Consider the following 17,746-nt stretch of genomic DNA (forward strand, 5'->3'; position numbering starts at 1 on the left):
CCACTGAGCAGAGAGCCCAATGCGAGGCTCTATCCCAGGACCCTGAGATCATGACCTGAGCCCAAGGCAGAGGCTCAACCCACTGAACCACCCAGGCACCCCCTGGTATCACTTTCTGTGAGACATCTTCATCCTTTTTGTCACACCATTTTCCTCACTTATGTCAATAAATCTGCCTTTATTAAATCCTTTTGGCTGCATACCTAGTCTCTCCAATGACAACAGCCATAGTGAGTTATTTCTTCTGTAACTCCCCATCTATGTTTGATTCAAATTTTACATTTGGTATTACCATTTTTTGTTTCTTTGCTGCACATTTATCTTTGTTGGCAATTTCCTCTTCCAATCATCTGTTTTTTATTTTTTTTTTTTAAATAGCTCATGAGTTTATCAGCGGGAGACAGAGGCAACACAGCTACACTTTGTCTATGTATGAACTGTAACAAATACACAAGTGACAAATCATGGACAGACTCTGAAATAAGTGACATGCCTGGTCACTAGTCATGATGCACATCTGTAATTTACATAATGAACTAGGGACTGAAAGATGAGGTTTCACTTCATGCAATTATTCATCAAGTATGGTGGTAACTAAAATATAAATCCTATTGTTGGATGACTGATGCTACTTAACTAAACTGTGCTAACTGAAATGTGTATACTGAAAGTGTGCAAAGCACTGATGGTTTCCAAAAATCTATCTGGTATGTCATATTCTAAAAAAAATTTTTTTAAAGATTTTATTTATTTATTTGACAGATATCACAAGTAGGCAGAGAGGCAGGCAGAGAGAGAGGAAGAAGCAGGCTCCCTGCCGAGCAGAGAGCCCAATGTGGGGCTCAATCCCAGGACCCTGAGATCATGACCTGAGCTGAAGGCAAAGGCTTTAACCCACTGAGCCACCCAGGCACCCCCTTTTTAAAAATTTTTAATCTGGGCACCTGGGTGGCTCCGTCAGTTGAGCATCTACACCTTTGGCTCAGGTCATCTCAAGCCCTGCGTCGGGCTCTCTGCTCAACAGGGAGTCTGCTTCCCCCCCTTCTCTGTTCTCTTTCTCTCTCTCAAATAAATAAAATCTTTTAAAAAATAAACCCTTGGGGCGCCTGGGTGGCTCAGAGGGTTAAGCCTCTGCCTTCAGCTCAGGTAATGGTCTCAGGGTCCTGGGATCGAGCCCCACATCGGGCTCTCTGCTCCGCAGGGAGCCTGCTTCTCTCTCTCTCTGCCTGCCTCTCTGCCTACTTGTGATCTCTATCAAATAAGTAAATAAAATCTTTTAAAAAAAAAATAAATAAACCCTTAAAAATATTTTTAATCTGTTAGCAGATGCTGTAAACTGCTTCAAAGTTTGTACATCATTCAAACTGCCATATATTTTGGAGCCCCTGGGTGGCTCAGTGGGTTAAAGCCTCTGCCTTCCGCTCAGGTCATGATCTCGGGGTCCTGGGATCAAGCCCCAAGTCAGGCTCTCTGCTCAGCAGGGAGCCTGCTTCCCTTCCTCTTTCTCTGCCTGCCTCTCTGCCTACTTGTAATCTCTGTCAAATGGAAAAATAATTTTTTTTTAATTGCCATAGATTTCAATTGAAGTACTCCATTCAATTTTTAACTTAACTATTCTGACATTAAGGCTTCAATGACTGACTAAAGCAGATGGACTGAACGTTTATAGGAAACATTCAGAACCTAAACTGATAAAAAGTGACAAATTAGTGTATCTTTGATATAGCCCAATATTGAAAATTTAGGAATTCGTTCATCAAAACAAAACAAAATTGGGGCGCTCAGCTGGTTGAGCATCCAATTCTTGATTTCAGCTCAGGTCATGATCTCAGGGTAGTGAGATCAAGCCCGTTATGGGCTCCATGCTCAGTGGGAACTCCGCCTGAGTTTCTCTCTCTCCCTCACCTTCTGCCCGCCCCCTGCTTGTACATGTTCTAAAAAAACAATTAAATCTTTAAAAAAGAAAAAAAATCAATTAACTTACAAATCCCCTTATGAAGTTATTCACAAGATCAAAATAATATCTGTCAATTTCAATTTGTTATTTGATACTACAAAATAGACTAACCCAAAGTAGTTGATAAGCTTTATCAGATCACATAAACCATGCATTCGAATTATAGAATGCCCACATACAGAAGGTATGCCAATTATTCATTTCCAGAGGGTGGATAACTTTCTATCTAATCCAGGAGGCATAATACAAATTTGGTTCAAATTGGCTTAGTTCCTAGGAGATTGGACTGAGAAATCCATGAAATACCAAAAAGTAACATCAGGGATGAACTTACCAATTAGTATGTGACTCACAATAGTACTAAATGGATTTGTCTTTTAAAAGTGATCAGGGCACGTTGGTAAAGCAGTCAGTTAAGCTTCTGACTCTTGCTTTCAGCTCAGGTCTAATCTCAGGGTCATGAGATTGAACCCCATGTTGGGCTCCACAGTCAATGGGGGAGAATGGGGGAGTCTGCTTCAGATTCTCTCTCCCTCTTCCTCTACTCCCTCCCCCGCCCCATCCCATGCAGAAGCTCTTGCTTTCTCTGAAATAAATCTTTTAAAAAAAACCTACTGTATTGGTTTTGGCATGGTAAACTTATCTCAGAAAGTACTTATATATCTTAATACAGGACAGAAGAACAGACTACTGAAATAAATATTTCTTGGAATCCAAGAGGCTTATTAGAACTTACATCTTATGTTACGGACTTATACATACTTGATGAGCTTCAAATTTGTAAAAATCTGATGTCTCTCCCTGTTTAAATATTTTATTGGTATCTGGTAGCTCTTAGTATATGTAATGCTAAATCTTTTAAACCTGGTTTATAAAGCATTTTAAGCACTTACTTTTTTTTTTTTTTTTTTTCTTTTTGAGAGAGAGCATGAGAGAGGAGAAGGTCAGAGGGAGAAGCCGACTCCCCAAGGAGCTGGGAGCCCGATGCGGGACTAGATCCTGGAAGTCCAGGATCATAACCTGAGCCCAAGGAAGTTGCTCAACCAACTGAGCCACCCAGGTGCCCTTAAGCACTTACTTCTTAAGCTCATTTCTTAAGCCTAGCAAGCCACTGATTTCCTAGGACTGCTCTTCATTAGACTTCTTTCAGTTCCTTGAATGGCCACCCTCTCTTGCTCTACCTCTCAAGCTGGGGCTTCTCAATTTCTCCCAACTTGTTGTTCTTCCATCCCATGCCCTAATAAACTAACATCCTTTGCCCAAGTCTGGCTAATTCCTACTCCACCTTGAACTCTCAAGTTTAAAGTAATTTCCTCCAAAAATCCTTCCCCATATACCAGGTCTCCTTCCCCAGGAGATACTTCTGTAACTATTTCAATTATGATACTCATCACATTATAGCAATTACATATTTAAAGACTGTCTTGTCCCTATGACTGTAAAATGAGAATAAGAAATGAATTTTGTTCACTTCCTGTCTCTCCCATTCATAGTACACTGTCTAGCATTCAGCAGTTTCTCATTTAAAAATACTAAGGAGGGGGGCACCTGGGTGGCTCAGTCATTAAGCGCCTGCCTTCGGCTGGGGTCATAATCCCAGGGTCCTGGGATCTAGCCCCACATCAGCACCCTGCTCCACAGGAAGCCTGCTCCTCCCTCTCCCATAGTCCCTGCTTGTGTTCCCTATCTCGCTAGGACTCTCTCTGTCAAATAAATAGATAAAAATCTTTTAAAAATTAAAAAAGAAAAATATTAAGTGGGTGAGTGAAGGAATAATAGAATATCATCTCCTCACTTACTGAACTTTCACCCTTCCTCTCTACAATCTTATCTTTTACTTCTCCAAGCTATTATCCAATGCACTATAAACAATGCAATTGCAATCTGGAATGTCTTTCTTCCTAACTTTTCATCCTGGCCCTCTTCAAATAAGACCAGTCACTGCTCATTCTTCTAAATCTCCATCATCTTCCTACACTTTTCTTTGGCACTTCACAACTAGACCATTAACTCAAAGCAATCTTCCGTTTTTATTTTGGTACTAGAAAGCTGCTCGCATCTGAACAGGGACTATGCCCCATTACTTAATACAATGCTTGGCCCTCCATAAACATTTGCTGCTGCTGCTCTTGGTGAAATCAAGTCCATCTACCTTTTCTATCCCCATAGAAGTGTCCTGCTATATACCTCTATAACCTATCAAAAATACAGTGTGAGTATACAGAACTATTTTTATACAGGAATGTTTACACACAAATGTCCCATCTCACTCTAAAGTGTTTCTTTCCTAGTCTGACTTAAGGCATTTTATTTATTCCTCAAACCCATGAGATAAGATACTTAGTAGAGAGATACTCCAGAGGTCCATTAGGATCCTCAATAAAATAACATTATAACAACTAGTATGTGCTATAATTAGTACATGCCAAAAACTGTTCTAAGTACTTTACACATATACATCATTTAACCCTCAAACCCTTAAAGTAAATATATTATTACCCCCATTTTACTTGTAAGGAAACCAAGCCACAGCAGTGTTAAATAATTTGGCACACTGTCACAAAGCTTACAGGGAGTAAAGCTGGTATTCAAACCCTGGCAGTCTGGCTTCAGGTAATATATTCAGAGAGTTTAGAACCATTCAACAAAATTTACAAAGGCAAGAAAATAAGAAGGGGTTTCTGGTTAAATACTACATAAATACAATGAAAACAAATTACACTGCTTCATTCTACAATTCAAGTTTACATTTTATTTAGGTTTACATAGTATTTGAAGTATAACTGAAGATAACATTTTATTGAGCTCTTCCTAACCATTCTACTGATTACCAGGGATTCTGTTAATCCTCTTAACATCTTAGTTTTTATAATTAACTCCAAGAAACAGATAAATAGACTAAGGTTAAGTGACACTAAATAATCAGAAGTTAAAGAACTACCAAGATCACAACATAACCATAAGTAGCCATGTCTTAGACGAAGTTCTTAAACACTAACAAAATTTACCTTTTAAAGAAAGCATCTGCCTAAACCAGAAATTAAATTTACTGGAAATACCTTCACTGCAGCATAGTTTATCTATAATTTTGTATATATTAAAGCATAAAATCTACTGCTTCTAATACATTCTTGTCATAACTTTATAATATTACTACAGTGATACAAGGTAGCACAATAAAGTCAAAATACATTCCTAATACTATAGTGAATAAGTTAGTACTATTTGGCCTCCCTTTATAAAAGATACTTTCTCAATCTTTTATAAAATAGCCTTATTTCTCTAGTTCAGTAAAAGGGAAAAATTTACTCACCACTAAAATAGTCCAGACTATAATCATCATCAGTACATTTACAAAGGCTATTCTGAAACATTTCACATTTATCAACTAACTTAATCCTTTAATAATGCTATGATAAAGTTACTATTATTATCCCTAATTCAGAGCCAAGCAACCAGAGGTACAGACCAGGTAGGTCACCCAGCACAAGGCTGTACAACTAGAATAAAGTCAGGGCTATCACACCAATAGGCTGTTGTCCCCCATCCCAGTCATTCTCCCCAACAAGAGCATTCTCTCACAGCCACAGAATTCAACACCCTGCCTGAAACTGTAAATTGGTTAATAGCAATCATCTGCTTTTTAATTTCAAAAGTTAGGGAATTCAGGGACTATATAAGGAATATTAAGCTGGGAGGTACTTTTCCAATAGAAAGCTTCATCTATCATCAATAATGCTGGCCCTTTATTGGTGTTTTATTCACAATTCTGAGTGTTCCACTATGAAAAAGATATCTAAATCATCATTACACTGATGCTTTGAAATCACAACCTGATATAGTTTTTAGTTACAGCATAATATAAAAATAAGATAAGTATCTGAGAAAAGATTCACAAGAGATTCTAAAGCAGATTTCACCTCCTCTGTGCTGGAGGTTACCAGCTTCCTAATACTGAAAAGTGTATACACGTTGTCCAAGAAAATACTGAGGGTTGCTGGTTCTTATACAACTCGATAGTAGAAAATCAACTCCAAAAACATGAATCATGAAAAAAAATCCAAATGCAAACTTCACATTTTAGTCATTTACTGCTTTTCTTCTTCTTTTATTTATACTAATTCACTTATTCGTGAATTCGCATATATAAGAAGTATTGAAATGAGAGAAAATACCAGATGATTTAGTTTTCAAAACATTTTACCAGGTCACTCCAGGAGTGACTACAAATAAACAATATAATAGTCTCAGGGAAGGAAAGTAGACCATCCACAACAGAACTATCTTAGAATGTTGTATCATCTAGTTTGAAAAGTTACCACATTTAAAAAACAATGTTTGAAGAACTCTAATAAAATTACATAGAAAAGAAAACAAATTTAAAGGAAGACTTATTTTGTGTTTATCTATACTATACAGATAAGGAAACAGATTCTGAACACTGAAAACTCTGACTTAAAAAAAGAAAAGAAAAAAAAAAAGATCACACAGCTACTCAGTGGTAGGGCAGGATTAGAACCCAGACCTAATTCTTTCTGTAACATTCCTGTAACATTAAACCCCAAAACTTGGGGCACTTGGGTGGCTCAGTACATTAAGTGTCTTCTTTTGGCTCAGATCATGATCCTGGGGTCCTGGGATGGAGCCCTCCATTAGGTTCCCTGCTCAGCGAGGAGCCTGTTTCTCCCTCTTCTTGCTATCTTGGTCTCTCTCTCTCAAATAAATAAAATCTTTTAGAAAATAAATAAAATAAACCCTGAAAATTTTCTTTTATTATTCAAATATGCTTCGTTATTGTCAATATTTACGACTAAAGGTCTAAAAATCTAAGTTTTTTAGAAGATCAGTAACAAATTGGTTTTCATTGGACATCTCAGATTAGGCAAGTTTCTTAATAAAAAGGGCAATCCAGAAGAAAAAAAATTGGTAAAATGGACTTCATCCAAATTAAGAACTTCTGTTCTTTGAAATACACTGTGTAAAGAAAATGAAATAACAAGCCATAAACTAGAAGTACTGCAAAATATGTATCCGATAAAAGACTTATATCTAAAACATATATAAAGAATACCCAAAACTCAGGTGCCTGGGTGGCTCAGTGGGTTAATAAGCCTCTGCCTTCAGCTCAGGTCATGATCCCAGGGTCCTGGGATTGAGCCCTGAATGAGCACAGAGCCCGCTTCCCCTCTCTCTCTGCCTACCTCTCTGCCTACTTGTGATCTCTCTCTCTGTCAAATAAATAAATACAATCTTAAAAAAAAAAAAATACCCAAAACTCAGTAAGAAAGCAACACAGACTTAAAACAAAACAAAAAACAGGTAAAAGAGGTAGGGCGGGAAAGAAAGAAAAAAAAAAACAGGCAAAATATATGAAGACATTTCACTAAAAGGATATACAGATGTCATACATACATGTGAAAAGCTCCCCATCACTAATCATTAAGAAAATGTGAATTAAAATCATAATGAGATACCTCTACAAACTTATTAGACTGACTAAAATTGAACAAAAATATAAACACGACCTGACAGTATCAATGTTGGGGAAGGACCCAGAACAACTCGACTCTCAAAAGTTTTTTTTTTCCAGTTCTCATACAACACTGACAGGCATGCAAAATAATGTGGCCACTTTGGAAAAGCTGACAGCTTCTTATAAATATAAGCATATACCTAGAATACTATCCAGGAATCCCAACTCCTCAATTGTTATCCAAGAGAAATGAAAATATTTACAGCAGCCCTACTCATAATCTCTCCAAGCTGGAAACACTACAAATGCCCTTCAACTGGTGAATAGATAAACTGATAAAATTCATACAATGACAACACAGAAACAGAAAAAACTACTTTTATATTCATGATACATAGATAAATCTAAATGTATTATGCTAAAAAATTTTTTTTCTAAATATATTATGCTAAGTGAAAGACACCAGACTCAAAGCTACAGACTCTATGGTTGCATTTAGAGCACATTCTAGTAAAGACTGACTATCAATGTTTTTCAAGAGGTGGGGTTAAAGGGATAGGCTGATTATAAAGGAACACAAACAAACTCTTCCAGGTGCTGGATAAGTTCTGTATCTTAATTATGGTAGGGTTTTTTTGTTTTTTTTTTTTTTAACATTTCATTTATTTGACACAGCAGAGGGAGAGAGAAAGAAGCAGACTATCCACTGAGCAGAAAGCCTGATGAGGGGCTCTATGACCTGAGCCAAAAGCAGATGCTTAAACAACTGAGCCACCCAGACGCCCTTTAATTATGGTAGTTTAACATAATGGTATACATTTGTTAAAACTCTGCACCTAACAAGTGCCTGGATGGCTCAGTTGGTTGGGCAAGTGCCTTCAGCTCCCATTATAATCCTGGAGTCTGGGGATCAAGTCCCACAGCTGGCTCCCTACTCGGCAGGGAGTCTGCTTCTCCCTCTGCTCCCCACCCCCACCTTTTGTCTCTCAAATGAATAAATAAAACCTTAAAAAAAAAAAAAAACTTAGCACATTATACCAAGAAGGATGAATGTTAATGTACATAAATTGTATCTTAGTAAGCTAGGTATTAAGAAAAAAACTAGTCAAAAATACAATTACACAAATAATTTGTTGCAATGAATTATAATGGATATGAATTTGTAACCACAAATTCAAGTGTAGAACATCATCCCATCTCTATTAAAAATTTTTTAAATTTTCCTTCAGAATATTCATTTAACTCACACTAGGCATATATGCCATTTTGTAACATATCATGTCATTAACATTAATTTTTATTTCACTAAAATAATTATTTATATAAAAATACCGCATACACTAACCACTTCCCTAGTTCCTACTTGGGCTCAATGTTTTCATGTGCCAAAAAAACAATTTTATATCATTCCTTTGTTATAACTGAAAAAACAAACCACTCTAATAAAAAGAATTAATTTACTACTAAAGCCTTCATGGTTATAAATTTTTCAAATCCCTTTAATACCATCATCCTCTTACTGGTTCATTCAACTTCAGAAATCCTGTGAATACAGCAGTTAAATAGCTTTTATTATGTTAAAGAGGTAGGTGTGTGTTTGGAAGTGAGAAAGCTGAAATGATAGCTATTTTTCTTGTTGTTTAGGGGGTGAGAACACAAAGCAGTCCCAAACTAAACCCCTTCTGACTCCCTTCGGAGTACATTTGTTTCAAAGGTGGAACCTATTAAAGTTAAATAGTTGAGATAACATTTTAATTCCTTTTAAAAGCAGTTCTTTTATTTCCCCCCAGTACATTATACACAGGGACTCTCAATGCCACTGAGAAAACAGCCACTCTCATTTTTATAGCACTAACAGTTTATAAATATATTTTTACACATATTATCTCTTTTAATTCTCACCAAGACCTATGAGAAAGTGTGCTGTTGTTTTTAATTTCCATTTTGTAAATGCCAAAACCCATTCAGAAGGTTAGATTAGCTGTCCAAAGATCATACAAACCAGTTAAGTGTTAGAGACAGGATGTTGTTTCATATTATTCTGTGTACCCATCAGCATCTACTACTAGTTTGAAGACAACATTATGGGAAAGCTATACCTGACAATGTTTAAAAATATTAGCAATACTTGGTACCCATTATGTATATTAAAGGAGACTGAGTAAAGAGCAGTTCAGTGACAACTAAAAGTGGAATGGAATCCTGGAAGGAAAAAAAAATCAAAGGCCATTACTTGAACAAGTGGTAAATTTGAACACAGATGCATATTACACATACTACTGAAACAACGATTTCCTGAATTTGATAACTGTAATATAATATTTAAGAGAAAGTCCTCATTTTTAGGTAATACCTATTTTAAGTATACAGGGATGAAGGGTTATGATGTCTGCAACTTACTCAAAGTGGTTCAAAAAATTTATGTGTGTACAAAGAAATCAATGGCAAATGCTAACTGGTGACCTAGGTGAAAACTATACAGTGCTCAGTTACTTTTTTTTTTTTTCCTAAGATTTTATTTATTTGAGAGAGAGAGAAAAAGCATGAGCAGGGGGAGGGGCAGTGGGAGAAGCAGGCTCCCTGTTGAGCAGGGAGCCTGATGTGGGGCTTGACTGGAAGACCCTGGGATCATGACATGCACTGAAGGTAGACACTTAACTGACTGAGCCACCCAGGCACCCTTCATGGTTACTTTTATTACTGAATTTGTAAGACTGAAATTTCAAAAAATAGAGCTGAAGATAAAAAACATTAATTTTCTTTCACTTTTCTCCAAAGAGATCTTTTGTTAAGCAACTGAATAAAAGGGACACCTGGGTGTCTCAATCCCTTAAGCGTCTACCTTCAGGCTCAGGTCATGAACCCAGAGTCCTGGGATGGAGTCCCATGTCAGGCTTCTTGCTCAGTGGGGAGCTTGTTTCTCCTTCTGCCCACTGCCCCCCCCCCCAAGCTTATATGTGCACACATGCTCTAACAAATAAATAAGTGGTGGCGGAGCATCTGGGTGGCTCAGTCAGTTAAGCATCTGCCTTTGGCTCAGGTCCTGATCCCAGGGTCCTGGGATCAAGCCCCACATTGGGCTCCCTGGTCATCGGGGAGTCTGCCTCTCCTTCTCCCTCTGCCTGCCACTCCCCTTACTTGCGCTCTCTGTCAAATGAATAAGGAAAGAAATCTTTAAAAAAAGGAAAAGAAAAGAAATTGAATTTTATTTTTTTAAAGATTTTTATTTATTTAACAGAGAGAGAGAGAGAGATCACAAGTAGAACAGCAGGCAGAGCGAGAAGGAGAAATAGGCTTCCTGCTGAGCAGAGAGCCTGATGCAGGGTTGGATCCCAGGACCCTGAGATCATGACCGAAGCTGAAGGCAGAGGCTTAACCCACTGAGCCACCCAAGTATCTCTACTTTTTATTTTTTTTAAGATTTTATTTATTTGACAGAGAGACACACTGCGAGAGAGGGAACACAAGCAGGGAGAGTGGGAGGGAAAAGCAGGCTTCCCGCTAAACAGGGAGCCCTACACAGGGCTTGATTCTAGGACATTGGGATCATGACCTGAGCTAAAGGCAGACGCTTAACAAGCCACCCAGGTACCCCAAGAAACTGAATTTTAAAAGATATTCTTTATAGTGCCTATATTATTTTTTAGTGACTAACTTATTTAACACCAGTTATTTGTTGATTAAAAGAAAAAAAAAACAGGGTATAAAACATGACAGCAAACCATACATTAATATATCCAAGGAACAGCTCAAACTTTTTTAGTACTATGAGAATTAGTAAAATTTACATACTGCTCCTTATTTATTTGAGAGAGAGAGAGAAAGAGAGCGAGAGCACGCACGTGCATGCACACACAAGCAGGGTTAGCAGCAGGCAGGGGGAGAGGAAGAAGCAGGCTCCCCACGGATGAGGAGCCCAATGTAGGGCTCTATCCCAGGCCCCCAGGGATCATGACCTGAGCTGAAGGCAGACGCTTAACCCATAACCCACTGAGCCACCCAGACATCCCTACTGTCCCCTATTTTTTAAGAAGCTTAATATTTGCTAAGAGCACATAAAATCCAATGTCCAGTTCTTATGGATCATTAATAGGATATTAGAGTAAATCTCCTATCAGAAAGTACATACTTAACTAAATTCAACCCACTTTTTTAAAAGATTTTTTTGTTTATTTGACAAAGAGAGACAAAGCAAGAGAGGGAACACAAACAGGGGGAGTGGGAGAGGGAGACAGGAGCAGGGAGCCCGATGCGGGGCTCAATCCCAGGACCCTGGGGATCATGACCTGAGCCAAAGGCAGGCGCTTAATGAGTTAGCCACCCAGGCGCCCCATCCCATTTTTATGACTTTACCACTGAATTTTTCTCCCATCCCACTCCAAAAGATTTAAAAAAACGTTTTTATAATCTTGATATATTTCAAAGTAAGTGCTGTGAATGTGCACCATGTAGATATTTCCATGAATTAAACCATAAGACTTCAGGAGAAAAAAAAACAGGATTTCAAGAGCACAGACACCATTTCACTAAATAAACATGACTTCCCCAAGGATCACTAAGCACCACTAGAAGGGAGCTATCCAGTTACACATGCTTTTCTCTGTGTTCATCTTGCCAAGCTTTATTCCTAGTATTTAAAGTATTTTTGTGCAACAAATCCCCCAACACAAGCCAACCTCTTCATGTGGTGCTCAACTAAAGAAATTGGTTTTTAAAGTTTCTGAAGCTATTTTGCACTCCTGGGAAATGGAATGAATGTATATTATAATTCATAAATACTTTAAGGGATTTTAGGGGGTTATTTTAACTAAAATCTACTTTTTTTTGTCATGTGTGCCAACCTCACAACCTAACTGCATCTGAACATGCAATTCCAACATAAATGTACTCTATTTCATTAGTTGTAGCAAGAACATAACACACTTCAATGCCAGAAGAATATCTTTATAAAAGCTACATTCAGAAACATTCCCTAAACTTTCTAGGTCAACTCCATACCTTTCTTTTTAGTTACTCCTGAATCCCCCAATTTGTACTTTTTCCTCTGGATTATTACTTAACCCAACTTCTATGCTCTTCCTACTCATAGACAGAGGTGAAAAGAAACTCAAAAATCAATCTATTCCTCTCTCCAAGCTTACAGAGAGCTACTGGCTGGAGACTCCAGTGAGTACCATGTAACAATAAATTCCTTATCCTCTAATATGAATTTCTACAGAAAGGGAATATTTAATTGTACACAGTTCAGAAAAGAAAAAAGAGAAACTTCAGAAAAGACATTTATAAAGCACAAAATGCAGTGAAACAAAGCATCTCCTTGGCATTTAGAATCCTCAATACTTAGTTCTGAATATTAGGTGATCTCCAGAACATAAGGGAATCCCATAAAATTGGGCCTCTTCCTTACAAAATTTTTGAATATACTTAGTTTATAATTTTATTCTCTAATGTCTTATTTTTATAATTTTTGTTAAAGACTTTATTTATTTGACAGAGATCACAAGCAGGCAGAAGGCAGGGGGGGTGGGGAGTGGGGGCGGAAGCAGGCTCCCTGCTAAGGAGAGCCTGATGCAGGGCTGATCTCAGGAGTCTGAGATCATGACCTGAGCAGAAGGCAGAGTTAGCTTAACTCACTGAGGTACCAAGGTGCCCCTTATTTTTATAATCTTTATCCCTGATGTTTTATATATTAACTCTTTACTTTGAAATAAAAAAGCACTAAACAAAAAACACTATACAGGTTTGGAAATTATTTTTAACAAAAACTACAATAAATTTTTCAAGTTTGATTTCAAGCTTTCAACTTGAATTTTTAAAAATAAAAAAGGTGAAAACAACTTTTCATTTTTTTTCAACTTTTCATTTTTAGAATGAGGTATAAACATTGAGGGAACAAATCTTGAGATAATGTCTAATATCAGCCTAAACTAAGTCACAAATGCAACAAGTTTTCTGTGACATCAGGATATAATTCCTTTAAGGCCCACTTCTTCATAGCATACACTCTTTATTTTCTTTTAAAAGGTTAGTGCAGAATGACATATGAATTTTACACTAAGATTTAAAGGAAACCTTTCAGATCTTTGACTCAAAGTCATGAATCAAAGAATTACTTAATGACCTTAACTGAAGGGCAAAAATTCTTTATAAAATTCTAACTAAATATAATAATGTTGCTGACACATACTAAGGAAGCATTATTTACTTTTTTAGCTTGCTTAAAGTGCCTACGTCTGATCTGACCGCTATACGCTTCACAGTAAGGGTGACCTTCAGGGGTCAAACCCACAGGCTGTGTCATAACCTTTTTCCTTTCTTTTCTTTCTTTCTTTTTTTTAAATCACAGGCTTCTTTGAGAATCTAATGAAAGCTAAAAAGCCTCTTCTCAGAAAATCCCATATATGTACATACTTACAAAATTTTATTTATTTTTTAAATATTTACTTAAGTAATCTCTACACCCAGTGTGGAACTCTAAACTGAAGACACTGAGATCAAGAGTCATACACTCTTCTGATTGAAACAACTAAGTGCCCCACATACAAAATTTTAATACAGTCTTGAAAGGAGGGGTCACCATAGAATCCATCAATCCCCAGAAAATAATTATCATCACTGATTACATAGGAAGAAAGCCTTAAAACTCAGGGCTTTTGGTTTTCATAAGATTCTCATCAGAACAAGAAGAAACCTGTGGTACCTTCTGTTCCACAGTTACCATAATTGTTCCAAGGCCATAGCTTCCATTCTGCCAATTCTGCCAATTGTCCATCCCTGCTCTGCAATCCCAAAACACAAGACCTTCTGCCATGGACACCTCCAATCCTTCAGATCCTGCAAACTATTCTGATCTACTGTAGTAGCTGACAAGCAGCCAGCCACCCAGTCCACGCTTTAATACCTTCAGTGACACAGCTCAGTGTTTCAAAAGGCAGGCCACTGCAGTTTTAGGCTACTCTCAAGAATTATAGGGGCGCCTGGGTGGCTCAGTGGGTTAAGCCGCTGCCTTCGGCTCAGGTCATGATCTCAGAGTCCTGGGATGGAGTCCCGCATCGGGCTCTCTGCTCAGCAGGAAGCCTGCTTTCTCCTCTCTCTCTCTCTGCCTACTTGTGATCTCTCTCTGTCAAATAAATAAATAAAATCTTTAAAAAAAAAAAAAAGAATTATAAAGTTCCTGGGGTGCCTGGGTGGCTCAGTGTGTTAAGCCTCTGCCTTTGGCTTTGGTCACGATCTTAGGGTCCTGGGATTGAGTCCCCCTCTCCCTCTGCCTGCCTTTCTGCCTACTTGTGACCTGTGTCAAATAAATAAATAAAATCTTTAAGAAAAAAAAAAATTATAAAACTGCTTTCTAATTGGCCTACCTAAACTTTAAATGCTGCCCTACTGAATTTCTCCTCTTTTCACTTACCAATAGTTAAGAAAACAGCTTACCATTCAAAGTACCTAATCCTAAAATCAGAAGCAAAAAATCATTTAGCTCTCCTTGTACCAAACAGATAAATCAGAATAATGATGAAAAGCACTTTCTATTTGGAAGTCAAAATATAAGAGATCAGTACTGGTTCAGTTCAAGAAAAATGCAAGGTTTCCACGTACAGGGCTTGTGGGCTTCTTTCTCACTGCATAAAAAATTTAAAATGTTTCAACATTAAAAGATTCAGGTTATAGTCACTTAAAATTAACATCAGTTCTATCTGCAAATCGTTTATTCTCTTTATTTCTATTTATGCCTGTGATTCTGTAATAAACAGTTCTAATCAATGCAATATAAATATAGAAGTCATTACTTATTCATCAGATAAAGACTGGCTTTCAAGAACTGTTAAGTTGTCTCGTTCACCTTCAACAGCTCCTTTCTCACAGTAAGACGTATCTCTTATTGAAACCAGTGTATTAATAAGGTCCATTCAGCATATATAAGTAACTTCTGATGCAAATGCTTGTTTCCTCTGAAAACAAAGGAAACATCAAAAATTTTATGTTATTTTCTTCCTTAATCCCACACTAATTAATGCTGGATAAAAAAGATTCACAGGTATTTTGCAGTGACTGATGTAGTCAAATCAGGTAAGAACAATGTTAACCAACAGTTAACTGGATTAACAATACGCAAAATCTCATTTTCAAAGGACTACTGGGGGGGGGCTTGCTTTCCTGGGCCATGTCTCAGAGAGGCAAACAACACACAGACCAAAGAAGAGTCTACCTTGTAAGGAGCTTCTTTTTGGTCCTTCAATAATTAAACTTCCTGTAGAGATACAAAGATCTACCTAAATGAATTCTGCCTTATTTTGCAAATACCACTGGAAACTCTAGTTTCATAGATTTACATGGCAGGTATACAACAATCCCATGGTTAAGGAATACGTTTCCTGATAAACACTTTTCTATTTTTCCACAGTAGTTTCAAGAATGAATGCTGTGTTTCAAATAAAAAGACCCCCTCCCAAAAAAAGGCAGTGCCACACATCACCTTACCAGAACTGCATGACATAAAAAAGGTATGTTAAGTCAGAAAGACAGAGCCCCGAGCATTTCACTTGGGATAAAATTATCTATATGATCATTTTAGTTGATTCTTAAAACTGCAAATTATTTAATGTATCAGAACCAAAATACGTAAAAGAATTTTCTTACAGTCCATACTGTTGGATACCCTATTATTTAAAATTGAGTCAGTTTTAAATCAATGCAGTAGTATTTGTACCCAAGCAAATACTATGAATTTCGATTTAATTCTGCTTTTTTTTTAGCACAACATTCTTTCATGAGCTTAATATTATACAACGGAACACTCGAAATAGCGTATTTAAAGCACAGACTACAGATAGTCAAACACTGCCCCACCCCTCGTTAACAGAGGATGACTGGAACATTTTAATACGCTCCATCACATAGTAGTACAGCTACAGAACCTGCATACTGGCGTCGCAAGTTGCACATTTTCCAGTGCAATTTATACTTTAAAAATTCTTTGCATCGTCCTCAATACCAGATGTCACCAACATTCAGGTATACTGAACTGACATAACCACAAGCCCTGTTAATTTTCCCCTCTCCACATAAACACGCACTTTTCTCATTTCTTCTAACGTGAAGTCGCTGAAGGCGTTCTCGCCAGTCACTACACAATTAAGTTTATTAATTGGGAGGCTGGAACCACCACATTAAGAAAATTTCAAACAGTAACATAGCAAAACAAGATACAAATGTGCAAAAAAGTCTTTCGGCTTAAATACTGAAAGATCTTAAAATTTTGAGAAGTATTTGCGGGATGCCAAGCAAGATTTCCAAAAGCCTCCCCTCCCCCATCCTTAACCACCCCCCACCACCCGCCCGCCGCCTCGGTCTGGAGGTCGTTTATCTATCTAGACGCCGCTGGGATGCTACTCACCAAGTTTTTCCACCAACTTGAGCATCACCCCTCCAATGTGCACCTCCCCGGTCACTCTTAGGGTGACATCGCGGTTCAGGTCCGTCACATGAACACTCAGTTCCCACGTCCCATCCGCGTAGCAGCCATCTGGCATCCTTATCCCGTCCAGAGCCATGGCTCCTTCCTGCGAGCACGGAGGAAATGGCTCTCGTAAGCGTCACTCCCCCAAAGGAAGGCAAATCCCACCGAACTCGCAGAGTCCGCCGCGGAGCGGGAGAAGGTGGAAGACCCGAGGGTTTCCGCACGAATTCGGGAGAGCAGCGGTGGGGCGGGACCGCTGGCGGGATTCTGCGCCCCCGCGCCCTTCCCGGCGACCGCCCAGCACTCCCGCCCGCCGCAGCCCCCGGCGGACACGGCGCCGCCCGTCCTCCCCGCGCGGCCCCAGCCTAGCGGCCCTCGCCTAGCGGACCGCGGCGGGCTTCACCTGCCGGCCTGCAGACCGCACCCCGGCCCAAAGAGACGCAGCCCCGCGGGCTTCACATTCCTCCTCCCCGCCCGCGCTCCCTCTCAGGTTCCAGCCCGGATCCCGGCCCCTCACCGCTGGCTCCTCGTGCTCCCGGCCGGGGGTTCGCGCGGCAACAGGCGCGGGGGCGGCGGCGTCGGTCCCCCTCCTCAGCCGGCGAAGCGCTGCCTCCCGGCTGGAGCGACTTAATGGAGTCCTGCCGTCGCGGCCCCTCGCCTCTCTCCCAGCGCTCCACCCCTCTCTCCCCGCCCCCTCAGTCGGAGTCCGGCTCTGGGAGGGCGCGCCGGCTCCCTCCTCCTCTGCCCCGCGGAGCCGCCCGGAGCGGGTCGGGCCGCCTCACCGACGTCCCACACTGTCCCCCGCGGCCGCGCTGTGGGCTGAGGGCCGCGCACACTCCCCGGGCTGGGGGCGGGGCGG

The 17,746-nt window shown here is 39.3% G+C and overlaps 1 protein-coding gene across 6 annotated transcripts in view; it reads right to left on the bottom strand.

Moving 5' to 3' along the window:
* Positions 1-17,532, bottom strand: part of FERMT2 (FERM domain containing kindlin 2) — a 90,292-nt gene extending 72,760 nt beyond the window's left edge. For all 6 annotated transcript variants that reach the window (XM_004738805.3, XM_004738804.3, XM_013056277.2 and 3 more), the window contains exons 1-2: positions 17,405-17,532; positions 16,825-16,990 (exon numbers count right to left, since the gene is read on the bottom strand). In XM_004738805.3, the coding sequence (XP_004738862.1) occupies positions 16,825-16,981 (157 nt within the window). In that variant the 5' untranslated portion in view covers positions 16,982-16,990; positions 17,405-17,532. The remainder of the gene's footprint in view (positions 1-16,824; positions 16,991-17,404) is intronic.
* Between the last annotated feature and the right edge of the window lie 214 nt (positions 17,533-17,746).

Source organism: Mustela putorius, unplaced genomic scaffold (assembly GCF_011764305.1).
Source record: "Mustela putorius furo isolate JIRA1106 unplaced genomic scaffold, ASM1176430v1.1 tig00000129_pilon_pilon_pilon, whole genome shotgun sequence".
Classification (NCBI taxonomy): domain Eukaryota; kingdom Metazoa; phylum Chordata; class Mammalia; order Carnivora; family Mustelidae; genus Mustela; species Mustela putorius.